General features: G+C 38.3%; 1 protein-coding gene across 1 annotated transcript in view; it reads right to left on the bottom strand.

Annotated features, from left to right (window-relative positions):
• Positions 1 to 8: 8 nt before the first annotated feature.
• LOC112404949 (calcium uniporter protein, mitochondrial) overlaps positions 9 to 20108 on the bottom strand; it is a 47894-nt gene continuing 27794 nt past the window's right edge. The window contains exons 4-7 of the mRNA XM_024753141.1: positions 17885 to 18045; positions 16219 to 16422; positions 3066 to 3182; positions 9 to 1699 (exon numbers count right to left, since the gene is read on the bottom strand). Coding sequence (XP_024608909.1) covers positions 1622 to 1699; positions 3066 to 3182; positions 16219 to 16353 — 330 coding nt within the window. The 5' untranslated portion in view covers positions 16354 to 16422; positions 17885 to 18045 and the 3' untranslated portion in view covers positions 9 to 1621. The remainder of the gene's footprint in view (positions 1700 to 3065; positions 3183 to 16218; positions 16423 to 17884; positions 18046 to 20108) is intronic.

Here is a 20108-nt window from a genome sequence, read left to right on the forward strand (position 1 = left end):
GGAAGGACTGGGGGGGCGGGTGGGGAAGGAAGTGGGAGGAGGGATGAGAAGTGGAGACATGCATCCTTTCATTCCGTCATGCCAGTGGAAGGGGTGGTGGCTGGAGCAGCAGCAGCAATCCTGGCTGGCCTTCAACCTCTGCAAGGCACCTGCAGTCTGGGTTTGTCGTTTAAAGTGTTTCTCTTCATACACAATGATCCCAAAGGAGGAAGAAAAAGAGAAAGAAACCCCTTGCCACAATGAAGAGGGATCAATCATGTGAAAGAAAAAAGCCAATCAATCAGCTGTGCGGCAAGCCCCATCATCCTTTCCATCCTGCCCCCGCAGTAGTTAAAAGCAGGATAGTAGACACAGATTCCTTTGACTCTTCAAGTGTGATGTCATCTGGAAATATGGTAGAAAATATTTTGATAGAGTATAAGATTAACTCCTTTTTCTCTCAATTTAAGATAAGAAAAAATAGGGTGAAGAGGGTAGGCTGAAAGAAGCCATAGAAATGTATTCCTGTACAAAGATAAACTGCACCCTTTGAGATCCACACACTTGATTTACAACTACTGAAGTGGTGGAGGTGGGAGGGCTCACAAACAGTGTGGGAGTGTGTGTCCTTCGAGATTAACAAGGCCTCCAGACAAGGTAGTGCCATCTGGGTGGCCTGGAATGCTGTCACACAAACAGATTAACAGCAGTGAAACTATTCTGGTTCTGAAATGGCTACAGAGCCATGATTTTTAGCCATTTTGTAAACCTTACATCTTCCTGATTTGGTAATACAGCTGAACACTCCGCCTCTGGCTTTAGCTGTGGAGGGAGAGGGGAGTATCAATGGGATAGTTAAATAAAGGAGGGAAATCTGTCCTCCTCTTAAAGATTAATTAGCAAAAAACAAAACAAAACAAAAAAACCTCATGCATTGTTGCCAATTATTTCTAGACAGTGATCCAGAGAACTGGAATATTGAGACATTTAAGAAGGTATTAAGGGATAATCCAAAGGGTCAATTATCAGACAGTCATAAGTTGGTTCCAATTATCATATGGATAAAATTAGTGTACCAACAGGTGTGGGTGGTCAGAAATGGGGCACAAACGGGAGAGATTCCTGGTAACTTTGCAGAGACTGTGTCCAATCTAAAATAAATGCTAATGACATGGGCTCAGACTCTGTTTGCCACCCACATATCTCGAGGGTTTGCTTTTCTGGTATATTTATTTACTGCTATGTCAAAAATAAGAAAAGTTAAATTAAAAAAAAATTTAGAGCTGAGTGGGGTGCTGGTGTGTTACTATTTTGCTGACCCTGAAAAGAAGATGCAAGAAACAACACCCCTAGCATCACTTTCTCTCAACTATAATAATAATACATCATTTTCATCCAGAAACTGAGATTCTTGATTAAGACAATATTCACTAAGCCCTTTGAGCTTATATTCCACAAAGCCTGATGGTCAGATTTTAACATTCCTTTCTTCCCTAAGATCTTTTTGTTTTTGTTTTTTAATTAAAGTTAAAAACCCTCTACCCAGACATGGCTCCCAGCTTCCACCTGCAATGCTTTAATTAAAAAGGCCATAGTTATAAACAGGTGTTCTTTCTGCTGGGATTCAGAGGCTCTCTGCAGGTCAATCTTCCTCACCAATCTGTCGGAGGGGCAGATGTACTTGTAATGGGTCTCTCAGTCTCTTAAGGTCCATTTCTGCCTAAAATAGAAACAAAAGGTGAGAAAACTGGCTAGCCAAGTTTTCAATGATATTACTGTCTCCTGAGAAGAGGAAACTGTCTTTCCTCCCTCACTATGAGTCAGAGAAATCATCTCAATCACTCTCAAAGTAAGAGTGCCTCAGAGGCAAAGAATGTTAAAGGCACAGGACAACATAGCAGGACAGAAACAGAAGTCTGTCCTGGCAGTTTCAGCTATCAACAGAGCCTCCAGAAAAGACTGTGCAATCAACAGGGCAGGACTCAGGGGCTCAAGAATGTGGGAGCATCTGATGCACCTTGATGGCATTTCTCCAGAGAGAAGCCCTTTTACAAACTTTTTGCCTGGAGCCAGAATTCAAATTTATGCTCCTCAAGACTTTAGTTATTTGTCTAGTAGTTGCTTAAGTTTTTCACTTATCAGGAACTTTTAAAACAGGCATGTGCAGTCAACTGCAGCACTTTCAAAACTCACACGTGTTTGGGCCTCACCCCTGAGGAGTTGGATTAATAGGTTTGGGGGGGGCTGAAGCACCTGTATTTTTAATAGCTCCAGAGATGATTGTGACGCACTCCCTCCAGTTGAGAACCACCACACAGAGCAACAGAAGGTAAGAATTCACTTAGGCCAAGGCAGGGAGATGAATTAAGCCTATTCAAAGCACAACCCCGTCACCAAAAAGGGACAGAGAAGGCGGAGAAGGTCCAGAGAAGAGTAATTAAACATTAAAGAGAATGGAAGAGCTTCCAGAGGTTTTAAAAAAAGTCTCTAAAGTCATGAAAGACTGCAGAGAAAAGAAATGAGGATTTCTTCACCAAAATCAAAGATATCAGAGTGAGGGGGAGGCACAATCAGAAATATGAAAGAGGTAGCTGTTATGAAAAATAAGATATCAGTCTTTAAAAAAAGCGTTTCTAGCTCAATAATCTCTCACCTGCACCTAGCAAACATTTCTAGTAGTCTCTCTCTGACCTGGATTTTATTTTGGCTCCATTGCTACCACACATCTCAGGTGAGAGATCTTTGGGTCAATTGCAGAAAGAATAAAAAAAGAGAGAAAAGTAAAAACAGACCTCTCTGAAGAAACAAAATGAAAAATATAAAAATAGGTTTAAAAATTTCAATATGCTAGTGATAAAAGGATAGATAGGACTCATTATCTTTTCATCTGCTTGTGTTATAAAACTTTCTGGAGCGTTGACCATGCTAAAATAGTCATTTTTATGAACTGAGGAATAATTTACATAGGAAGAAGAGGATTGGATCATTCTTTCAGAGTTTACCCATCTAAGTACTTGACTGTAGACGATGATGATAATGCCATACAAGATGAGGCTGGAATTTACTTTAATTTTTGTAAAACTTACCTGAGCAATTGCATCTTTGAGTTGATTGTATTTCTCTAGGTCAAAACGTGACTTTTTGGCTCCTTTATGGAAAAATAATAAGTATTGTCTGTCTCTGGCTTCTGGATAAACATATTCCTACAAAAATAAAGAAGAAATTAAATTATACTCCTTAGCACACTATCTTCACAAAATAAGCATTTACTGTTGATTAGATTCAATACACATGAGCATATATAAAGATATACTACTGACATGTGCTGTATTAAATATTTATTTCTTAAACATTTTTTTGTTTTGTTTTTGTTTTTGCGGTATGCGGGCCTCTCACTGTTGTGGCCTCTCCCGCTGCGGAGCACAGGCTCCGGATGCGCAGGCTCAGCGGCCATGGCTCACGGGCCCAGCCACTCCGCGGCATGTGGGATCCTCCCGGACCGGGGCACAAACCCGCGTCCCCTGCATCGGCAGGCGGACTCTCAACCACTGCGACACCAGGGAAGCCCTCTTAAACATTTTTTATTGCACAACACACACAGAAGAGTATACACACAAAAAATGTACATCATAAAGAATCATCATCACGTAATAAATGTTAATCATCACCAGACAGAGAAAATAGAATACCACCAGTAACTCACAAGCCCCCTTCCTGCCCCTTGCCAATTACTAATCCCTCCTTCCCCACCAAAGTAATCACTATCTTGACTTTTATGGTAACTGTTTTCCTGCTCTCTTTACAGCTTTCTTACTTAAGCATACATTCCCCTGAGCTCTACAGCTGAGTTTTACCTGTTTTTTGAAATTTATAAAAATGGAGTCAGATAGTATGCATTGTGTATGGCTACTTTCACTCAATATCATGTTTGTGATATTCATCTTTTGCATGTAGCTGTAGTCTGTTCATTTCCACTGATATGTTATATTCTATTGTGTGGCTACATCACAATTAATTTATCTGTTGTACTACTGATAGATTTTTGGGTTGTTTCTAGGTTTTAGCTGTTGTAAATAATGCTGTCAAGATCATCTCTGGACTTATCTTCTGTTGGGTATAAACCTATGAATGGAAATTCTGGACCATAGCGTATGCTTGTGTTCAAATTTAAGGAGCGATATCAAAATGGTTGTACCAGTTATACTCCCATAAGCAGGACATGAGTTGCCATCACTTCACCTACTTGCCAATACTTGGTATTGTCAGTTAAAAAACGAGTTAGGCAGAAATACTACCTCAGGTTCTGTTCCCTTACAGGTTATTACAAAATATTGAGTATAGTTCCCTGTGCTATACTATAGGTCCTTGTTGGTTATCTATTTTATATAGTTTGTATATGTTAATCCCAAACTCCTAATTTATATTACTACATTTTAAAAACAACTTTACTTGAGATACCATACAATTTACCCATTTAAAGTATAATAGTCAATGCTTTTTAGCATAGTCAGAATTGTACAACCATTACTACAATAATTTTTAGAATATTTTCATCATCCCCCAAAGAAACCCCATACCCTTTAACATCACTTCCTATTTGCCTCCATACTTCGAGTTCTAAGTTAACTACTAGCCTTTCTGTCTCTATAGATTTGCCTTTTCTGGATATTTCACAAGTGGAATCATAAAAAAGCCTTTTGTGTCTGGCTTCTTTCAAGGCTCATCTATTTGTAGCATGTATCAGTACATTATTTCTTTTTATTGACAAATAATATTCATTAAATGGAATATGCTACATCAGGGGTCCCCAACCTCCCAGCTGTGGACTGGTAGCGGTCCGTGGCCTGTTAGGAACTGGGCCGCACAGCAGGAGGTGAGCAGTGGGCGAGCCAGCAAAGCTTCATCTGCCGCTCCCCATCACTCGCATTACCGCCTGAACCATCCCCTGCCATCCCCTCCCCCAGGGAAAAATCATCTTCCACAAAACCGGTCCCTGGTGCCAAAAAGGTTGGGGACCACTGTGCTACATTTTATTTATCTATTTGTCAATTGATAGACATTTGGGTTTTTTCCACTTGTTGGCTATTATGAATAATCTTGCTATGAACATTTGTGTACAAATTTTTGTGTGGACACGTTTTTATTTCTCTTGAAGAGATATAGCATTTTCCTGATCACTCATGAGGCTGAGGCCTTTTCATATCCTCTTTTATATTATTGGCCATTTGCATATCCTCTTTTAGAAGTGCCTGTACAAACCTCTTGCCATTTTTTTCCTACTGGATTGTGTGTCTTTTTCTTACTGATTTGTAGGATTTGTTAATATATTATGGATATGGATCCTTTGTTGGATATACATACTGGAAACATCTCCTCCCAGCCCACTCTCCCTCTTCATGGTGCTCTTTAATAAACAGATGTCCTTAATGTTAATATAGCCTAATTTATCATTCCTATTCTTTATGGTTAACATTTTTCATTCTGTGTAAAAAGTCATTCCCTATTCCACAGTAATTAAGATATTCTATATTATCTTCCAGGAGCTTCATCATGTTACCTTTTATATTTAGATCAACAATCTGTCTGGAATTAATTTTTGTTTATAGTGTAAGGATGGGGTCATTTCTTTTTTTCTATATGGATATTCAATTGTCCTAGCACCATTTATCAAAAAACTTTTTCCCTGCAGTGCCATTTTTTTAAAATCAAAAGTTCATTTATACTAGGTCTATTTCTACTTCTCTCTTCTATTCCACTGGACTATTTGTCCATCCCTGTGTCACTGTCTTAGTCACTGCAGTATTGTAACTAAAGCTACAGTCTTCATATCTGAGAGTAAATCCTCTTACCTAGTTTTTCTTCAAGTGTTTATTACTTTTCTTAGTCCTCTGTATTTCAATATACATTTTAGAATCAGTTTATTAAAATATCTTCCCCCAACTCCAAATCTGTTGGGATTCTGACTGGGACTGCACTGAATCTAATAGATCAGTGTGGATAAAACCAACATTTTTGCACTATTTACTTTTCTAGTCCATGAACATGCTATATCATTACATTTATTAACTCTCCTATAATTTTATGTTTCTCTACATAGAGGTCTTGTACATCTTTTGCATGATTTATTTATTTGGTTACTTATTTATTTTTTAACATCTTTATTGGAGTATAATTGCTTTACAACGGTGTGTTAGTTTCTGCTTTATAACAAAGTGAATCAGCTATACATAAACATATATCCCCATATGTCTTCCCTCTTACATCTCCCTCCCACCCTCCCTATTCCTCCCCTCTCGGTGGACACAAAGCACTGAGCTGATCTCCCTGTGCTATGTGGCTGCTTCCAACTAGCTATTTTACATTTGGTAGTGTACATATGTCCATGCCACTCTCTCACTTCATCCCAGTTTCCCCTTCCCCGTGTCCTAAAGTCCATTCTCTAGGTCAGCGTCTTTATTCCTGTCCTGCCACTAAGTTCTTCAGAACCATTTTTTTTTAGATTCAATACATATGTGTTATCATACGGCATTTTCCTCTTTCTGACTTACTTCACTCTGTACGACAGTCTCTAGGTCCATCCACCTCATTACAAATAACTCAATTTCGTTTCTTTTTATGGCTGACTAATATTCCATTGTATATATGGGCCACATCTTCTTTATCCATTCATCTGTTGATGGACAGTTAGATTGCTTCCATGTCCTGGATATTGTAATTAGAGCTGCAATGAACATTGTGGTACATGACTCTTTTTGAATTGTGGTTTTCTCAGGGTATATGCCCAGTAGTGGGATTGCTGGGTCATATGGTAGTTCTATTTTTAGTTCTTTAAGGAACCTCCATACTGTTCTCCATAGTGGCTGTATCAATTTACATTCCCACCAGCATTTATTGTTTGTAGATTTTTTGATGATGGCCATTCTGAACTATTCTTAGGTATTTTATTCTTTATGTTGCAATGGTAAATGGGAGTGTTTCCTTAATTTCTCTTTCAGATTTTTCATCATTCGTGTATAGGAATGCAAGAGTGTTCTGTGCATTAATTTTATATCCTGCTACTTTACCACATTCATTGATTAGCTCTAATAGTTTTCTGGTAGCATCTTTCGGATGCTCTAGGTATAGTATCATGTCATCTGCAAACATGACAGTTTTACGTCTTTTCCGATTCGGATTCCTTTTATTTCTTTTTCTTCTCTGATTGCTGTGGCTAAGACGTCCAAAACTATGTTGAATAACAGTGGTGAGGGTGGGCAACCTTGTCTTGTTCGTGATCTTAGTGGAAATGGTTTCAGTTTTTCACCATTGAGAACGATGTTGATTGTGGGTTTGTCATATATGGTCTTTACTATGTTGATGTAAGTTCCCTCTATGCCTATGTTCTGGAGAGTTTTTATAAATGGCTGTTGAATTTTGTTGAAAGCTTCTTCTGCATCTATTGAGATGATCATATGGTTTTTCTCCTACAATTTGTTAATACGGTTTATCACATTTATTGATTTGCGTATATTGAAGAATCCTTGCATTCCTGGGATAAACCCACTGGATCAAGCATTTTAGTTGGAAAAGATACTTGATATGATTTCAATTTTCTTAAATTTACAGAGGCTTGTTTTGTGACCAAAGTTATGATCTATACTGGAGAATGTTCCATGAGCACTTGAGAATTGAGTATATTCTGTTGTTTTTGGATGGAATGTCCTATAAATATCAATTAAGTCCATCTTGTTTAACGTATCATTTAAAGCTTGTGTTTACTTATTTATTCAATGTAGTGTCCTTCTTTGTCCCTGTAATAGTCTTTATTTTATTCTATTTTGTTTGATATGAGAATTGCTACTTCAGCTTTCTTCTGATTTCCATTTGCATGGAATATCTTTTTCCATCCCCTCACTTTCAGTCTGTATGTGCCCCTAGGTCTGAAGTGGGTCTCTTGTGATAGGCAGCCTCTCTGGTAATGGGTGGGGTTGTGTTCCTGTCTTGCTAGTTGTTTGGCATAGGGTGCCCAGCACTGTATCTTGCTGGTCGTTGAGTTGAGCTGGGTCTTTGTGTTGAGATGGAGATCTCTAAGAGAGCTTTCGCCGTTTGATATTATGTGGGACCTGGATGTCTCTGGTGGACCAATGTCCTGAACTCGGCTCTCCCACCTCAGCGGCTCAGGCCTGACTCCCGGCCGGAGCACCAAAACCCTGTCAGCCACACGGCTCAGAGGAAAAGGGAGAAAAAGAAAGAAAGAAAGAAAGAAAGAAAACTAAAGTAAACTAAAATTAAATTAAATTAAATGAAAATAAAATTTTAAAGTTATAAAAATAAAAAATATATTATTAAACATAAAAAAACATTAGAAAAGAAAGAAGAGAGCAATCAAACCTAAAAACAAATCCACCAATGATAACAAGCGCTGAAAACTATACTAAAAAAGAAAACAAAAAAAGAAACACACAAAAATGGACAGATATAACCCTAGGACAAATGGTAAAAGCAAAGCTATACAGACAAAATCACACAAAGAAGCATACACACACACGTCCACAAAAGGAGAAAAAGGAAAAATATATATATATTAAAAAAAAAGGAAGAGAGCAAGCAAATCATAAACAAATCTACAATGATAATAAGCTCTAAATACTAAACTAAGATAAACATAAAACCAGAAACAAATTAGATGTAGAAAGGAAACTCCAAGTCTACAGTTGCTCCTGAAGTCCACTGCCTCAATTTTGGGATGATTCGTTGTCTATTCAGGTATTCCACAGATTCAGGGTACATCAAGTTGATTGTGGAGATTTAATCCTCCGTTCCTGAGGCTGCATGGAGAGATTTCCCTTCTCTTCTTTGTTGGCACAGCTCCTGGGGTTTAGCTTTGGCCCCGCCTCCGTGTAGGTCACCTAAGGGCATCTGTTCCCCGCCCAGATAGGACAGGGTTAAAGTAGCAGCTGATTAGGGGGCTCTGGCTCACTCAGGCCAGGGGGAGGGAGGGGAAAGGAATGCGGGGTGAGCCTGTAGCGGCAGAGGCCAGCGTGACGTTGCAACAGTCTGAGGCACAACGTGTGTTCTCCCTGGGAAGTTGTCCCTGGATCACGGGACCCTGGCAGTGGCGGGCTGCAAAGGCTCCCGGGAGGGGAGGTGTGGATAGTGACCTGTGCTTGCACACAGGCTTCTTGGTGGCTGCAGCAGCAGCCTTAGCATTTCATGCCCATCTCTGGGGTCTGCACTGATAGCTGCGGCTCGCACCTGTCCCTGGAGCTCGTTTAGGTGGTGCTCTGAATCCCCTCTCCTCGCGCACCCCAAAACAATGGTCTCTCGCCTCTTAGGCAGTTCCAGACTTTTTCCCGGACTCCTTCCAGGAAGCTATGGCACACTAGCTCCCTTCAGGCTGTGTTCACACAGCCAACCCCAGTCCTCTCCCTGGGATCTGACCTCCGAAGCCCGAGCCTCAGCTCTCAGACCCCACCTGCCCCGGTGGGTGAGCAAAGCCTCTCAGGCTGGTGAGTGCTGGCTGTCAGCGATCCTCTGTGTGGGAATCTCTCTGCTATGCCCTGTGCACCCCTGTTGCTGCGCTCTCCTCCATGGCTCTGAAGCTTCTCCCCTGCCCACTCGCCATCTCCACCAGTGAAGGGGCTTCCCCGTGTGTGGAAACTTTTCCTCCTTCACAGCTCCCTCCCAGAGGTGCAGGTCCCATCCCTATTCTGTCTCTTTTTTTTCTTTTTTCTTTTGCCCTACCCATGTACATGGGGAGTTTTTTGCCTTTTGGGAGGTCTGAGGTCTTCTGCCAGCATTCAGTAGGTGTTCTGTAGGAGCTGTTCCTCATGTAGATGTATTTTTGATGTATTTGTGGGGAGGAAGGTGATCTCTACATCTTACTTCTCTGCCTTCTTGAAGCTGAGAAGGTGATCTCTACGACTTACTCCTCTGCCTTCTTGAAGCTATCTCTTGCATGATTTATTTTTAAAAGTCATTTTGAGTTGCATCTCTTAAAAAGTTTCATTTTCTAACTATTTGTGGCTGGCATATAGATATGCAATTCATTTATATATATTGACCTCGTATCTAGTAAACTTATAAAACTCACTTATGAATTCTAACTAATTATCTATATATGCTTTTAAAATTTTTCTACGTACAAAATCTATGAATCATGCCAGTTGTTTTTCTTTCCAATATTTTCATCCTCTGTATCTTCTTCTTGCCTTCTGTACTGGCTAGGACTTCTCATTCAAAGTTGAATGGAAGTGGTACTTTTACCCTCTTCCCAGACAATGAAGGAACATTAGAACATTTCAAGTTCACTTACCTGCTCCAGATGTATATGCTATTGTCATATGTTTTATTTTTTTCTGTATTTTAAATTCCATAAGAGTTTATTATAATTATTTTATACATTTAGTATTCATTTAGATTCACTCACAGATTTACCATTTTCATTGCTCTTCATTCCTTCCTGCTTTTTTTTTACTTTCCACTTGTGATAATCTTTCTGCACAAAGAACACTCTCTAGTATTTCCTTTTGTACAGATCTACTGGTGACAAGTTCTCTATTCGTTTGTCTGGAAGCATCTTTATTTCACCTTTATTTTGGAAGGATATTTTTTCTGAGTATAGAGTTCTAAGTTGACAGTTATTTTCTTTCAACACATCGAAGGTACCATTCCATTACCTTCTGGCTTTCATTTCTGCTGTTGAGAAGTCAGCTATCTAACAGTGACTCCTTTGAAGGCAAGCCTTTCTTCTTCTTCTTTGGCTACTTTTAAGATTTCTTCTTTGTCTTTGTCTTTTGCAGTTTTACTATTGATGTGTCTAGATGTGGATTTCTTTTCCTTTATACTGGTTGTATTTGATGGAATTCTTAAATCTATAAATTAATGTCTTTCATCATTTTGGAAAATTCTCAGCCACCATCTCTGCAAATATTGTTTCTTCCCATTCTCTCCCTCCTCTCCTTCTGAGATGCTAATAAAATTAAAAATATATTAGGCCTTTTCACTCTATCCTCTGTATCTCTCACCCTCTCCTATATTTTACTTCTTTTTGTCTTTCCATACTTTATTTTGAATGGTTTCTTCTGATTTATTTCCAGGTCAATCTATCTCTCTTCTGTCTAATCTGCAGTTAAATCCATCCATTAAATTTTATTTCTAAAATTTTCATTTGTTTTTTTAAAAATCAAGTTATCTGCCAATACTCTCAACCTTACCTTTTATCTCCATGAATCTAGCAAGTATAATTATTTTAAAGGCTATGTCTGATAAATCCAGTAACTAGATCTCCTATCTGTGTCTGTTTCAAATGTCTACTGTTTCTGTAGGTGTTTTCCTATGTGTCTGCTTATTTTTTATTGTATGACTAACTTTGTATTTGCAAAATTATTTGTAGAAATAATGTAAGGTTTAGGATAATGTTATCTCCTCCCAGGGATGATTAATGTTTTCTTTGGCCTGGAACCAGTGATATCAGCACTCTGGGATCACCAGCATTCTAGGACTACCTCAATCCAATTTACAAGATTGGGATGATCGAAAGATGAGCTACAGTCTCTGAGAGAGCCTACAACAGGTTCTTCTGTTCTACAGTAGTGGCCTTTAAAATTCCAAACCAAAGCAAAAATGTTTCAACCTACTTTAGCAATCCCTGGACATGAATCTCTATGGCTTTGGTCTTTCTAGTTTATCAAGTATAGCTCAGCTTCTTGGCCTCTCAGCCTTACCCTCTTTAATCAATACAAATCCCCAGAGGAAAAAGCACATCTAAACCCCAGCTTCACCTTCCTGGGACTTCTCTTCTTCTGGTTCTTGCCTGGTAATTTTTGCTATCTTGTTAGCTCTCTAGAGTCTACAGGCAGATGTGTTTTATGTTTTGTCTAACTATTTTAACATTTCCTAGTGGGAGCATTGTTCTGATTACCTAGGATGCCATAACTAGAAACAGAAGTAAATATTTAATTATTGATGATGACAGATAATGAACAAATAGTGGTTGAAGGGACTGTGGAAGCTTTTAAAAAATGGATAGAATTGTGGTCTGAATCAAGTAATACTGACCTAAGGGATAACTGTTGGATTAAAAACTTGAGAGAAAGCCCTCTAGGTTTCATCTAAGTTGCTATTACTAGGCCACTTACCTATCTTTGCTGAGGATGTAAATGTACACACTAATTCAATTTATTCAGATATAGTCTATGCTTCCTCTTTTGGGCAACAAGCATTTACTAAGCAACTACATGTTAGACTCTCTTCTAGAAATTTGGTAATTTGATAATAAGTGAGAAGAGATACACATAGAGCTTGGTTATGAAGGAAAGAGAGTCAGAGAGGGAGAGTTTGATAACACAGGGAACACAAAAAATATACTGGCATAAGATTCTGGAAGGGGGTAATGGGATTAAGAACAGGTGGAAGAGCTAGCCCTGAGCAGGAAAATGCCACCTCTTACTTGAATTTAAGGAAATAGTGTGAAAGTAGGTATGGATACTATTAAACTCACAGGGTTTAGGAATTTGCAAGCTTGTATCTGTTAAGCTCAATTTTCCAGGAGAGGTAGGAGGCAAAGTTAAATGTGGGATGAGGAGCCTGATGTGAAGTCTTAGAATAACTAATGAGAGGGTTATGGGGGAATAAAATCTAATTAGAAACACAAGCAGTGGTCCAATCCACACTATTACATGATTTTTCTCTAGCAATGTTCAGTAACCTGGATATAGGATAAATGGCTAAATTTATCCAAGATTAGGAGTTTATAGAGTATATATGGTGGAAAGACAATGGAGCAGAGATTGAACAGAATGACAATATGGTCTAATTTCGACAGAAAAGGAAGCAACACACAAGGAAGGAAGGAAAAAAGTTGAGAGATGTCAGGAGCCTAAAGGTTTAGGCATACTAAATTATTAGGCATGCTAATTTTTATTCTAAGTAAGTCCTAAATGGCCACTGAAGTAGTTTGCTGGAGTAGAATATAAATGCTGGATGTTGGAATTGAGATGACAAAGGGTATTAAAGGCTAGGTCAGTGTTTCTTAACCTTTATTCATCATTGTTCCCTTAAGTTGCCTTTTTAGATATATTTTCCTTAATTGCCCCTCCTCCCCAAAGAAGTTTTTTTAAAAAAAATATTTAAATATTTATTTATTTATTTAGGTTGTGCCAGGTCTTAGCTGCAGCACGTGGGATCTTTGTTGCGGCATGCGGGCTTTTTAGTTGCAGCATGCATGTAGGATCTAGTTCCCCCACCAGGGATCGAACACGGGCCCCCTGCATTGGGAGCGTGTAGTCTTACCCACTGGACCACCAGGGAAGTCCCTCAAAGAAGTTTTAACACCACAAATATACTGTGTATCTGTTGTAATATCTAAAATGTTTTACTCCCCCGGAACCAATTTTCACACCCTTGAGGGTGACCTCCCCTTTGTAGAAAACTCCTGGGCTAGGGGGCTGAATGGTGGTTCACATGCCTGCGGAAGTAACTTTGCTGAATGGCAATTCTTATTGTCAGGCTCCTTTTTCACATGATAGAAAACGGTACTCAGGTCTCACTGAAATATTAGTCAGTAAAATTCAATATTTCACTTGATTTTATGATGTCAAGGAACTTATCTTTTGAAAATTCTTTGGAACTTAATATACTTTTGGAATATATTTAGGTTGCTAATAAATGCTCATTGAACAGTTTAAATGCTGTTGAACAGGCATTTTGTTTCATGGGTGTTAATTATGGATACTGATATGGGGAAGAATATTTAACATGAGAAACTATTTACATTTTATTTGGTCAATGTTTTCCTATTCACAAAAGACTAAATTGTTTACTACTGCTATTTTACAACTTGTCACTTGGGGGCAGCAAAAACGTTGAGGAATCACAGAAGTAGGACAGCATTTAAACAGTAGGACAGATAGGCACTGTATTAGGCATGGTAAGGAAATAAAAATTGAAAAAATCACCCGAACGCCTTGCCTCAAAAGATATCATAGTCTAGTAAAGGGGAAAAGACATTGAACATGAATAATTATAATACAAGATGGCATAGGATAAGTGAAATGAGAGGCACAATGTGCTATAGGTATTCAGAAGAGGGATAGATCAAAGTTGGCTGCAGGGAAGTAGTCAAAGGTTCATGAAAAACAAGCATTTAAGTAAACCTTGAAATATGACAGGTAGCGATCTACAGGGAAAACCTTCCCAGTTACTAGAATGATACGAAGTAAGGAAGGAAGTGGTGAAAAACTCAGGGCATTTTGGGGGAAATACAGACTACACAGTTGCCCCTTGAACAACATGGGTTTGAACTGCAGAGGTCCACTTATATGCGGATTTTTTTCAATAGTAAATACTACAGCACTACACGATCTGCAGTTGGGTGAATCCCCAGATGTGGAATCATGGATATGGAAAAACTATGGATACAGAGGAACCATGATATGGAGGGCTGACTTTAAGTTATACATGGATTTTTTTACTTCACAGAGGGTTGACGCCCCTAACCCCCATTGTTCAAGGGTCAACTGTAATTTGATGTGTTTAAAATACCTAGTACATACACAGAGGAGCTGAGAGACATTTGGAAAGGACAGCAACCAGTTATGAATATTGGGCTAAGGAGTCTGGATTTCAGTCGATAAAAAGAATCCATTAAAGGGGTATATGAGGGACAGTGACAGGGCAGAGGAAGAGGGAAAGAAACACAGACAGACACATACACATATGCAAGCCATGTCCAGAGGTGTGGTTAGATAAGATTGATTTGGCTGTCAGCTCTGTTCAGGTAGAGTGACGAATATGAGCCAGACAAGGGATTAGGTGCTAGAGACACTGGGCAAACAATAGCAGGACACGAACAGTTTACTGTCTCTTCTCCACTAGACATATTTGGGAGGCCCAGAAAGGTTAAATAACACCCTTGGGCTTTCATTTTCCGGCACAAAAATAGGCCTATGACCATTGGTCTAATGACAACAGAAACAAAATGCCTATGTTCAACAGCGGCCATATAAAAATATAAGAGAAGCAACTCTCAGCTTTCTTCTGATACCTAAGAAAATAGAAGAGGTTTCTCATATCTCTCAGCTATTTCAAATTTTTTTTTTTTTTTTGCGGTACGCGGTCCTCTTACTGTTGTGGCCTCTCCCGTTGTGGAGCACAGGCTCCGGACGCACAGGCTCAGCAGCCATGGCTCACAGGCCCAGCCGCTCCACAGCATGTGGGATCTTCCTGGACCAGGGCACGAACCCGTGTCCCCTGCATCGGCAGGCGGACTCTCAACCACTGTGCCACCAGGGAAGCCCTCAAATACTTTTTATTCAAGGGAGCCTGGATCTGTGGTTATATCACACATGGCAGTAATAAATAAGTGATAATAAATCCTTCATACTTCCTAAAGTAACCATTATAGATTTCCAATCTACTAAAAATACAGCACTAACAATAAAAATTAGTTCTAGACACTGATATTTAAAATATGAGCCTTGGATGATAAAGAATAGAATAGTGATTAGATATCTAATTTTCACCTCTCTTCCATGAAGTAAAAACAACAACACACACCTATACTCCTAATATATTTAGAAGTAGCCCAGAGTTTAGTTTAACTATTTGATTAGTTATCACCAATTCTCCATTCCAAACATTCAATAAAAACCAAAAGCTTGGGACTTCCCTGGTGGTGCAGTGGATAAGGCTATGCGTTCCCAATGCAGGGGGCCCGGGTTCGATCCCTGGTCAGGGAACTAGATCCCACATGCATTCTGCAACTAAGACCGGGCACAAACAGATAAATAAATAAATAAAATTAAAAAACAAAACAACAACAACAAAAAAACCCAAAAGCTTGGGACTATACCATCTGACTGCTAAATTAATTACACAGTACATAAAAAGACAAGCCAACTGAGCAAGTTATCCTACAGCTGACCACTCTTCTCCTTTGCCTTCTTATTCTGTATCTTACTATAATAGTTTTATGAATCTAATGGTTTATATGGCTCTCTTAATAGTCTGTTTGCTCCATGGGGGCCAAAGCCATGTCATATCTATCTCCCTATCTCTAGCACTTAGACTAGTGCCTGATACATAATTGGCATGCACGTGCATGTGCACATGTGTGTGTTTGTATGAGTGAGTATGTATAAAGGATAAATGATTACTTCAAGGGAACTGGCCTTAGAAAGAATATGAGAGAAAAGAGAACTACTTTGACAACCAACATTGTACTATCTCATGGAAAGTTACTTGAAGAGGAATTCTTACCTGGCGTGTCATTACAAAATATGCATACATTGCCATGGCACTTCCATAAGTGATGAAGTAGGTAACTGGCTCCATGATGTCCCAGGAATATTCCCACCAGGTAAGCCGGGCCAAAATGCCAAACTGTGTGGCCATGTAGGCAAGTCCACCCCATAGCACCAAAGTGGTCCTCTTCTCAGCTTTTCTGCTAATCTCAATTCGTACCTACAGGGCACACATGACTGGTCAACTGTAAAGCATTTTGACATAGAACCAATTTTAAACTCTTATTTAAACTGTTCAATGTTCACTAAAGAAACAGGGCTCGTAATCAAGATATAATTTAGTCTCAATTCTAGGAAATATAGTTTGTCTTCCTAAATAATATCTGTAGTTTTTACTGAGTACTATTTTATAGGCATAACATTTTTGATACACTTGTGTTTTATGTTTCATCCTAGAAGTAGCTGAAAATATGGTGAAATTATGGGAGTGAATAAGTTAGTTTCAGCAGGTCTTTATCCAACCACAAGACTGCTTTCTTTGAAAGAGAGAAATAAAAACATGCCAATGTTCTCTCACTGTAGTGTACAAGATTTAATCTATCATTAGTTTTTTACTCAAAAGGTCTACTAGGGGCAAAACAGCACAGTGGGTCAGAGCACGGACTCTGGATTCAGAATGGCTGAGTTTAGGCCCTGATCTGCACATTACCATAACTTCATTAATGAGTTGTTCTGAGGATTAAATAAGAGAATACAAGTAAAATACTTAGGATAATTCCTAGCACATAGTAAATATTCAATAAGGGATGATAATTATTTTGCTATAGTTGGTACATTAAAAAATGCTTTACATTTTGAAAATACCAGATTTAAATTTCATCCCCTTTCACAACAGTTCCTCAAATTTAATTTATCCAACATTTCTAATGGTCTTAAATTTAATGAAAACAACCTTGAGATATGTGTTCCTTTCTTTTAAAGAAATCAGAAAAAGCACAGTATTAAGAGTATTTGTTCCCTTCCTTAATCTCTAATATAGTCTGGTTTCTTAAAATGGAAATACTTGTATTTTTGTTAAAAAAAAAAAAAAAAGGATGACACACGTTCATTGTAAAACACCTACTAGGAAAGTATAAAGAAGAAAAATCATTCATAATCCTACTATTCTATTAGAATTTGGGAATATGTTCCCTCTAATTTTTTTCTTTGTATATATGTGTATGTGTGTGTGTGTGTGTGTTGTGTGTATGGCTATATGCATAATACACTTAAAAACTGGATCATAGTATGCACTAATATACACATTTTATAATTTACTTTTCATAAAATATCATGAAGTGTTTTCTATAGAATATCAGATCTACATGATTGTTTTTAACAGTTGCATAATATTCCATATAATGTTAATTCTTAAGTTGGCTAAAATGATTATCCACCTCACTTAGAACCCTTCTTTATCAGCAATTATTCCAATCTTTGTTGTAAAAGTAGTAAGTCTGGTTAAGGGCAGTATATTTAGATCTCAAAGCTCTATGTCCATTATCAAGGCTCCAAACTATTCCTTTTCAAGTCCTTTCTTAGCTTTAATCAGAAGCTTTTTATGATTCAGTTCCCAAAACTGAATCATATATGCTCTGGAAAAAATACTGGTGAAGAGAAAAGTGTGAAATTTGAATCTGCACCTTTTCCAGGGGCGCCAGTTGTTCTTTGAGATCTTCTAATCTTTCGATAAGCTCCCTTTCCTTGTTTAACTGGTGCTGCTCGATGCACAAAGTAGTGTATAACTGCTGGACCAGTGTCTTTACATCGTTCAGTGTTGCTGCGTTTTCATAGCTTAAGAGGTCTGAAAGAAAAAGATTACATTTTAAAAAATATATATGCCTTAAATGAAGAGTTGCTATTCTTAGGGCTATTAGTGATAAGAACAAGGCAGATTCATCCACTATAGGGGTCCCACCTTCAATGTTAAACTGAAGGAAAGGGATAGTTCCTTTTTAAAAAGGAAGAGTCTATAAATCCTACAAAGTAAGCTCATATTTGGGCAACTTGAAAATTTTGAAGCCAACATCCACCATTATATTCTTGGAAGTATAAGTGCTACAAATGAGGCTACAAGTAATAATAATCTTCATTAGATAAAGACAAAAAATTTAAAGTAATATGTCAAAAACTAGTAGAGAGGCTTACAATTAATCTGATTATCATGCTTATTAAAATTCAGATCTATAATTTATCTGTGGTCTTGCCATTTTAAGTGGTCATTTTTCCCTTTAGTAACTAACACTTAAGGAAAAAATATACAGTATTTCAAATTTGCCAATACAAGGGTATAAATAAAAATACCATTATCCTAATAATCTTAGCCCCTATATACCTTCCCCCTAGCATATCAATTTTTATTTGTTCCCATTGGGCAAAGACATAGAATAGCTGTATGGGTCTCAATATCAAGCTTGAAAGGGCATGAAGTTATGAGAATAACTAAAAAGGTAAAAGATTAAATAATTCTTTGATTCAATATCCTCTTCTGTGAGTAGCATGTGCTTCTAGAAATCTAAAAATTATGTTTTGAAAATTTAATAAAAAGTCAGCTGATCTCAGCTGTCAAATAACTTTTTAAAAAGCACCAGAAGTAAAGCTTTTGTTTTAGAATCTTATTAGCCTTAAATGTGACATTTTGTTAGCTACAGCAGAAGGTCAGCCTTTTTCTAAGTCAAAATAAGCCACAGTTAGAATTAGTCATGTGTGTATTTCAAATATTCTTCAAGGATGTCCTTTAGTACAGTTATCACAGAAATTCAATCAATAAAAAAATTCAAATAAGGGTAGCAAATTGGATTAGAGAAGAGCTGATATAGTAAAATGGGATATAGCACCTAGCATAGTATCTTGCATGCTTTAATGAATGTGTGCTGCATTAATGGGAAAAGATAAAAGCAAGAACACTTAGAGTTCTAGAAGTCGTCTATGTCAACAGAGTCTGCTTTGCACTAAAGTTGCAGCTCATATTCACATATGGTTCTACACTTTCCAAAGTTACAAAAAGAGAAAACTGCACTCTAGAACGTCATAGTGAAGTGGTAGAGTCCATGCCTCCTGACCCCCCAGGCCTGGAACTGAGTTATGAGGCTTTTACTATATCAATATTAATATTTCTCCTGCAAGCTCAGTCCTCTTTCTTTCTTTTTTTATTATTTATTTTATTTTTTGCTGTGTCGGGTCTTTGTTGCTGCGCGCGGGCTTTCTCTGGTTGCGGTGAGCGGGAGCTACTCTTTGTTGTGGTGCACAGGCTTCTCACTGCGGTGGCTTCTCTTGTTGTGGAGCACAGGCTCTAGGGGCGCGGGCTTCAGTAGTTGTGGCTCACAGGCTCTAGAGCGCAGGCTCAGTAGTTGTGGTGCACAGGCTTAGTTGCTCCGCAGCATGTGGGATTTTCCCGGACCAGGGCTCAAACCCGTGTCCCCTGCATTGGCAGGCAGATTCTTGACCACTGCGCCACCAGGGAAGTCCTCAGTCCTCTTTCAAAAAGATAATTTTTTAGGTAGGTATAAATTATCTATGGTAAACAAAATCCTCTCACATATATTATCCCATATTTATCCTCATGGCAGCATATAATCCACAATTTATAAATGAGGAATTTTGAGTCCTAGAGAGATAAGATGAACAAACATTTTTGTATCAGGTACTGATCTATTCACTAGAGAGGGGAAATAAATCAGATATGAGGTGGTTTCTCTCCTTAATGAGGTCTAATAATGACAAAGCTGCACGGCTAGCAGGGCGTGGGAAAAGATCTTCTGACCGGTAGTCCAATGACTTTTCTATTCCATGTCCTCTCTTTTTCCATTTCCACTTTCAATACCATAATTACACTGTATTTGCTTAGAAATCCAAGGAGGGAGAAAA

This window comes from Neophocaena asiaeorientalis, unplaced genomic scaffold (genome assembly GCF_003031525.2).
Source record: "Neophocaena asiaeorientalis asiaeorientalis breed wild unplaced genomic scaffold, Neophocaena_asiaeorientalis_V1.1 scaffold719, whole genome shotgun sequence".
Taxonomy (NCBI): Eukaryota; Metazoa; Chordata; class Mammalia; order Artiodactyla; family Phocoenidae; genus Neophocaena; species Neophocaena asiaeorientalis.